Genomic DNA, 8,173 nt, shown 5'->3' with positions numbered 1-8,173 from the left:
AATGAGTGTCCCATTATCTCTAAGTAGCAGAATCTGAATTTACAATCTTGTGTATGGATTTATCATCTGATCAGTAATATATGACCATTGTTACATACTGGGTATAAATAATTATCAGTAAAGTGACCAGAAAGGAAAATCAGGTGTAAATACATTTCCTATTTATTATTGTTAGTTATAGGCTGTGTTCACGTGAGGTTTATGCTGTTTTCTATTGTAAAGGTGACATATTTTCTTGTCAATTTTAAGCTGGTAAAAAGGACGCATGTGATCATTGCCATAATGTAAGCTGTAAATGACAATATTACAAAGATTTAAATGTGTTTTATAGTTACCCAATAACGTTTTCTACATTATAATAACTAAAAATAATAATAACTAAAAATTGGCAACAACAAAATGAAAATTATATGTTTGTAACAATTGCTGAATTTGCTTGCAGTAAAATACCTTACTTAAATTAAAGGGAATTTGTCTCTGTTTTTTTTTTTACCTAATTTCATAGTAGCACAATGTAGGGGCAGAGACCCTGATTCCAGTGAAGTGTCACTTACTTGGCTGCTTACTTGGCTGCTTAATGTAGTTTTAATAAAATCAGGAGATTATCAATAGAGGAGAACTTGGCCTGTTGCCAGGTAGTCCAACCACGCCCCACCACTAATTGGCAACTTTCTGCCTGTTATAAAGGTCGTAACAAACTCACCGGTCGCCGTCCTTTCCCAGTGTCTGATCCATTTCTGCATCACATGGCTGCAGCGCCACTAACACCAGCAGAAAACGGCAATCGTTGAGTATGTTACTGCCTTCATGACACTTACATAGGACATGATACCTAACAAAGGGGCAAATAAAAACAAATCACTGTATTTGTCCTGAGTTCCCTTCTGGCACGGCTGATCCCATTAGTCCGAGATCCTTCCGGTTTATAAAATGTTGTGTGATGACATGCGGTCAATAATGTGACACCACAAGAACATTGACCATTAGATGCCACAATTTATATCTACAGATTGTAATGAGAAAGGTCGTGGATCAGCAATGAATGGCGCAAAATAAATATTTAATTATTTTACATTTAAAGAATATTGTCCATAATTAGAAAATCAAAGCTGCTTTTACATTTCAGAAACAGCTCCACACCTGACCACAGGTTGTATGTGGTATTGCAACTCAGATTTATTCTTTTTAATGGAGCCGGCCTGTAATATTCGGCATAACCCATGGGCAGGTTTGGTTGTTACACAGAAAGCAGACATGTTGGAACCTATTATGTATGCTTTATTTATACAGTCCAGGAAAACACCCTTTAATAACCTTCTCCGGGTTCTGTAGGTTCCCTTCTATTTAATGACGTTAGAAAGAACATTTTCATTATTTAACCTGATCCAATAGAAGAGATCAATGTGCTGTAATTGTAAGAAAACTCCTATAATTGTCAAATAAGAAGGGAAAGAAGAAGATTCCTAAAACCTGCTGCATCCAACAGGCCACGTTCTCCATCAATCAGATTCTTTCAGTTTTCCCACCTGCTGCTCCCCCTGATATCTTTATAGAATCATTAATTACATGTAATACAGCATGAAGGGGCTCGGTGAAGGTGGCAGTGAAGGTGTGTAAGTGTCTGATGGGGTCACACAGCTCATAAAAGGACAGCTGCCCGGCCTCATAATCCACATATATCCTGACTCTATCACTGGAGATCTTGTCAGGTAATTGGATCCCTTTACTGTCATGTATCACTGAACACGGATTATTATACAACCCCTCTCCATGTAAACACCAGGACTTGTTATTATATCCAATGCGTGACTGACGCCAGCTCCTGTCTATACTGGGATAACACATCCCCACTTGCCACACCCATGATCCACTGATCTCCACATCCCAGTAATGTCGTCCTGAGGTAAATCCCCTCCTGCTCATCACCTGTTTATACTGGAATCTCTCTGCAGTTTTAGGACGATTCTGTGTCTTCCATGTCTTGGTCGCAGTTTTCAGGTCGTCTGATATCAGTATCTTATTACCAGCCGTGTTTACATCCAGTAATATGTCTGCAGGATCCTGCACATAGAAGATCACATTTATATCTCTTATCATAGCAGATAATGTGTGTGATATGTGTGAGATCAGCTCCACACCCTGTTTTCCTCCATCATGTCCTCCTGTGTCTTCATCACCTCCATCATGTCCTCCCGTGTCCTCATCACCTCCATCATGTCCTCCTGTGTCCTCATCACCTCCATCATGTCCTCCTGTGTCCTCATCACCTCCCTCCTCCTCAGGATCACACAAGTCACCGGTGTCTGGTTCCTGTAAGACAGTCAGTGGGTCCGTCAGGTTACACAGCTCCTCAATGTGCCTCATCTTCCTGGACAGCTCGTCCTTCTTTATCTCCAGCTGATGGATCAGAGCAGACAGTGACAGGGACATCTTCTCTTCCTGCCTGGAGATGTCACTCAGGACTTTCTTCTCCAGGTCGTCCACCCGTCTCCTGATGTCTGTACACAGGGCAGTGACTCTCCCGGCTTCTCCAGATGCTCTTTCTTGAGCTTTTCTCCTGCGTTCCTCCAGACTCCGGACTCGTTCCTTGGTCTCCTCTCTCTTTGTGATCAGTTTCTGGAGAACATTTTCCAGTTTCTTCTTCTTCTTCTCAGAGGCCTCATCCAGCATCTCCACCCGGTGTCCCCGATGTTCTCCAGTCAAACTGCAGGACACACAGATACAAGCAGCGTCCTCAGTGCAGTAATATTCCAGGATCTTCTTATGGATGGAACATTTCCAGTTCTCCAGTGAATTGCTGGGCTCGGTTAGGACGTGTTCTGGTCCTTTTCTGTGAAGTTTCATGTGATTATCACACAGAGAAGCCTCACACAGCAGACAAGATTTAACAGCAGGTACAGGAAAGTGAATACAATAAGTGCAGCAGATCCCGGTGATCTCCTCCTGATGTGATTGAGTAGACAGGAAATGTTCTGCTACATTATGTAGAGTTGTATTCCTCTGTAATGGGGGCCATTTCCGAAATGTTGCTCTACATTCAGGACAGGCATAAAGTCCATCCCCATCCTGTGTATCCAGCACTCCATCAATACAGACCCGGCAGAAGTTGTGTCCACATCTCAGGGTTACAGGATCTCTATAAATGTTCCTACAGATGGAGCAGTTCAGTTCCTGTCTCAGATCAGAAGACGCCATGACTTCCAGATTTGTAAGAAAAGGAACCGAAAGTATATGTCATAAGGCGTATTCCAGCACACGTGACTTTGCACAACCCCCAGCTGACATAGAGCCATAGTTCATATTTAATTTGTACCAGGAAGTTCACAGCCTATTTTCCTCCCGCAGATCCTACACTCTGCAAAAGATTTGTTGGCTGGCAACGTATTCCTACACCCGAGAAAACCACATATAAGATTCATCATCGCCACATTTATCAACTGAATTTTTTTATTGAAGTTTTTATAATACAATATACAACAATACAAAACAATATCATTAATACTACTAGAAGGGAGGGAGGAAAGTGGTGTGAGGAAGGAGGAAAGGATTATGAAGGGAAAGAACTGTGAACTACAAGGGAAATGGGGAAACTAACTACTAATGTGGCACCCTGCTATTACAGGTACCACAGGACCCAAAAGGGTGCATGGACGGACTTCTCCACAAGAGGCCCTCATTACATAACAGACACCTCCACCGTTCCACCTCATACCATCAGAGGGAGCCCTGTTAGGGATATGTATATACTGGAGGGTGGAGTTAGGTAGCCAGAGTGTGCTGACACTTTAGATCAGTGAAGGAGCAGCATATATGCTGCTGAGCTGAGGGCCCCGTTTGTGGCCGGAGGCAAGGAGAGGAGAGAGGAGTTCAGGGGGCCGAGGAGCATCTTAGGCTCACCCCAGGATACAAGTCGGACACCGGGTCCTCGCCTACAGGGTCCTCTACACCCAGTAGAGACAACTGGCATACCAGGAGGCTTCCAGACCCCTGGTCAAACTGAAGCTACCATCATTTACAGAACTAGGAACCACGAAGGCCCCAGCGTCCAGGGATAGTGGTATCCAGAGAAAAGTTCTACTACCAAGCAGGTAGGTGAGAGAGTGAAACAGTACAGAAGCTAGGCCTAGTTCCAGGCTGGCCAGAAGCTTTAGGAAGAGGAAGAAACGGACCAGGAGGCCTACTACCCGCTCACTTGTGAGAGTTCAGAAGTGCACCCTTTCTACTGAGTACTGCCATCCCATCACCCCCGGAGGTCTGCAGCAGCACTGGTACCCATTACCAGAAACCACAGGTGGCGTCACGAGACAAAACTGTTAACAATTCCCCTTTTAAAGAGTGACCCCAGGGTACGGGACCAGGAGCCGACTGCCGTGACATCCCACAGAAGGTCAAGGCCCGGGTACCGAGAGTCCCCCATATTCCCCTGGGCGAGTCAACTCATCCTGGCGTTACGAACAGGATTTCGTGCCCGTTGCCACCGGGTACTGTGTGCCGTATTTGAACTGTGTTTGAACTGTGCTGAACATCGCCGCCATTACCGCGCGGGAAGAAGAGGGGCGTAACCGCGGGAACCAGAGAGGAGTGACCATTGGTAGCGCATGACGCCCAAGCCTCGCCTCGCGCTCTGACACCGCACCAGGAAGTGTCAGGTCCTGGAAGGAGACCGTGATCAGCGGAGCTGCGGCCTATCTGATAAAAGCAAAGAAGGTAGGCTACGGTTTACTAGGGGGACGCAACCATGGCCGATGACCAGCAAGACGCAGGAGCACCGGTTATCGCTCCCCGATGCTCAACTCGCGCCCGTCGCTGCTCAGGCCGGAGCGGCCGCCTCACCAGCAGGGGTCATGACTCCAGTGATACCCATGGCCCTGTACGTTCCAGGGACGAAATGGCTTCCCCAGTATGACGGCAAACTAGACACCCTGTCTGGGTACAAAAGGAAAATATGCGGTGTATTGGACATGTACTCAATGACTGGTAAACAGAGAGCCGCTGTTGTGCTGGGACAATTGGCTGGTGCCGCAGTATCCAAGTTGAAACCTGGCCAGCCGCAAACCAGTAATCAGTATCCATTATATTTAAGAGACTGCAAACTGTCTTTGAAAACCGCACTGAGACAGATCTTCGAATGAGGTTCTACCACTGTACTCAGAAACCTGAGGACAGTATCCGGGACTATGCCTGGCATTTACAAGAGGCCCTGCGGGCCCTGAAACAGGTTAGTCCAGCCAGCATACATGATGAGGACAAAATGCTGAACAATTCATCCGCGGGTTAAGATGCCAGGAGGAGAGCAGAACTGTACGTAGGTGGGCCTTAGACCATCCAAATGCCACCTTTGACTCCCTGAAGGACATGGCTATTAAGGGCCTTCAGCCCCTGGAAACATCAGATACTGCTATCCAGCGTTACCAGGGTGGGGCCACCCCAATGCCCACAGCGCTTACAGCCCCTTCATTAGCGGCTGAGGCAAAAGTGCAAGCAGCGTCCCCTGGCGAGCTGGACAGCCTGCACTCTGAAGTGCGTCAGCTAAGTAAAATCCTGGCCACTGTCCTGAGCGCCCTGCAGCTACAGACGGAGCCCGAGCTGGAGGGAAGGATCCTATTCGCCGACAGTCCTGAGGATGTCCCCTGGATGAGGAGAAGAGGGAGGACAACGCCACCCCGTGGGAGGACCAACGACCGACCTCGCCCTCCAGGTGAACTCACTTGCTACTGTTGCCACAAGGCAGGCCACATTACACGGACCTGTCCTTTAAAAGGGCAAACCCTGGTGTCAAGGGCCAACACCCAGGAGTAGATCAACCAGGCCCATTGAGCTGGTATGACCGGTTTGTAGGAAGAAGGCCTTTCCTGTCCATTGTGCTTGACGGCATAGCAACACCTGCACTACTGGACACCGGGTCACAGGTAACCATCATACCTGATGTCCTCTACAAAAGGTACTGGTCCATAGATGAACTCCACCCGCCAGCCCCAAACCTCTCTGTGTATGCCTCCAATGGCCTTCCTCATAACCTAATCGGGGTTAAGGACGTGACAGTGAAGGTGGGAAGAGTGGAACTAAAAGACCAAGGACTGATTGTAATAGAGTCTAACCCTGGTGATACAAACTCATATGATACTTGGCACAATGTTGTTGGTAACTGTTTGGGAGAAGTGTTGTTTTTACTCCAACAGATTGCTGACACTGCCAAACCAGGGCAGAGGAAGGTGCTCCAGAGAGAGATTCGAGCCCTCCTGTACCAGCAACAGGTAAAACTAACAGGTGGCGAGATTGGTAATGTACGGGTGACAGATCTGATACCCATTGTGATTCCCCCAATGAGTGAAATGCTGATTTGGTGTAGGGCAGCAATAGGTCTCAAGGGACAGAACTACCAGGCGGTAGTAGAGCCCGTTAACTCAGAGCACAGACCTACACTCCTAACTGCTAGAGGGGTAGTTGATGTGCGCAATGGGAGGGTACCCGTACGCCTCCTAAATTGTGGGGAGGCGGAAGTCAAATTGCCAAGATACACCACTGTTGCCAGTCTGTATACTGTGAATAATAATGCCATACACACAGTGGAATACTTGACCCCACCAGATACAGTGGAGGACAATGACTCCAAAACCCAACTGGAGGTATGGTGTCAACAGCTCCATGTTGGAACTGACGCCACACCTGTCCATCAAAAACACGGTGTTTACAGAGTAGTTCAGGAATATGAACAGGTGTTTAGTAAACACTCACTTGATTTTGGAAGGGTCAAAGGGGTATAACACCACATACCCACAGTTAACCATCCACCCATTAAGGAGCATTACAGACGCATACCACCAGCACATTACCAAAAAGCAAAAGAAATGTTGCATTACATGAAAAAGGCAAGGGTAGTAAGGGATAGCTGTGGCCCCTGGGCAGCTCCCCTGGTTCTGGTCAGAAAGAAGGACGGTAGCATGAGGATGTGTGTAGATTATAGACAAATTAATCGAATAACACATAAAGATGCATACCCTTTGCCCCGTATAGAGGAATCCCTGGCTGCACTACAATCTGCCAATTATTTCTCTACATTGGATCTCACTAGCGGGTACTGGCAAGTCTCTGTTGCTGAGGAAGACCGGGAGAAGACAGCCTTCACCACCCCGATGGGATTATGCAAATTCAACAGCATGCCATTTGGACTCTGCAATGCACCCGGTACGTTCCAGAGGTTGATGGATTGTTGCTTGGGACACCGGAACTTTGAGACAGTGCTGCTATACCTGGATGACGTTATCGTGTACTCGAGGACGTATGAAGACCATTTAAAGTATTTGAGGCACTGTCCCGGTATGGGATGAAACTAAAACCTTCCAAGTGCCACCTGCTCAAACGGAAGGTTCAGTACCTGGAACACGTAGTCAGCTCAGAGGGGGTAGCACCAGACCCGGAGAAGGTCACTGCCATCCAGAAGTGGCCTGAACCAAGGAACGTCAAAGAGGTACGTCAATTTATGGGACTGGTCGGGTACTACAGGAGGTTCATTAAGGACTACACCAAAAAGGCAGCACCTTTACAAGATCTCTGTAGCATTGGCGTCTCTGCCCCCTGCCAGGCAGAGACGCCGTCCCTCTCACCTCCCTGCTCCCGCGCGGCGTCCTCCTGCGCTCCTCTTCCTGCTGCCGACGCGCGCAGCTTCTCTGGCACTGTGCTTAGGGCGCGTGCGCGCTCCCTCTCTCTTAAAGGGGCCGCGCGCGCCGTCCTAAGGAGTCCTCCCATATATAAGGCACCTCCTCCAAAATGGAAGTGCCCAAGCAAAAGTTGATGCACAGCATACTTACCTCTGCTTCAGCCCTCAGGTCCAGTTGCCAGCCTGACTACTGTTCCAGTCCGCCAGTCTGACTTCTCTCCAGCCCGACAGTCTGCCTTCCGTTCTACCCGCCAGTCTGTCTATGGCCAAGTCTGCCTGCTTACCAGGAAGCACCTGCCTGTTACCTGCCTGCTACCTGCCGTGCTTGCTAGCCCATTCACCTGGGAGCACTAGCCTGTTACTTGCCTGCTACCTGCCATGTCTGTTAGCCCGCTCACCTGGGAGCACTCGCCTGTTACCTGCCTGTTACCTGATAGGCTACCTGGAGGCTCCTGCTGTCACTTGCCGTGACCACCCGCCTGCTAACCTTGAGACTTCAGTCTGCTTAGCCGTCAC

At 48.2% G+C, this 8,173-nt stretch overlaps 1 protein-coding gene across 1 annotated transcript; it reads right to left on the bottom strand.

Moving 5' to 3' along the window:
• Positions 1-1,124: 1,124 nt before the first annotated feature.
• Positions 1,125-3,252, bottom strand: LOC141164741 (E3 ubiquitin/ISG15 ligase TRIM25-like). The gene has a single exon (XM_073650254.1). It carries the CDS (start codon positions 3,193-3,195, stop codon positions 1,504-1,506), a length of 1,692 nt encoding a protein of 563 aa, XP_073506355.1. The 5' UTR covers positions 3,196-3,252; the 3' UTR covers positions 1,125-1,503.
• Positions 3,253-8,173: the final 4,921 nt, after the last annotated feature.

This window comes from Phyllobates terribilis, unplaced genomic scaffold (genome assembly GCF_046119375.1).
Source record: "Phyllobates terribilis strain yellow unplaced genomic scaffold, ASM4611937v1 Scaffold_10__3_contigs__length_209671492, whole genome shotgun sequence".
Taxonomy (NCBI): domain Eukaryota; kingdom Metazoa; phylum Chordata; class Amphibia; order Anura; family Dendrobatidae; genus Phyllobates; species Phyllobates terribilis.
The sequence above is the reverse complement of the archived record's forward strand: the minus strand, read 5'-3'. Positions and strand labels throughout refer to the sequence as shown.

Coding starts and splice junctions, on each gene's coding strand:
- LOC141164741 (XM_073650254.1), bottom strand. CDS start 3,195: ATGGCGTCTTCTGATCTGAGACAGGAACTGAACTGCTCCATCTGTAGG.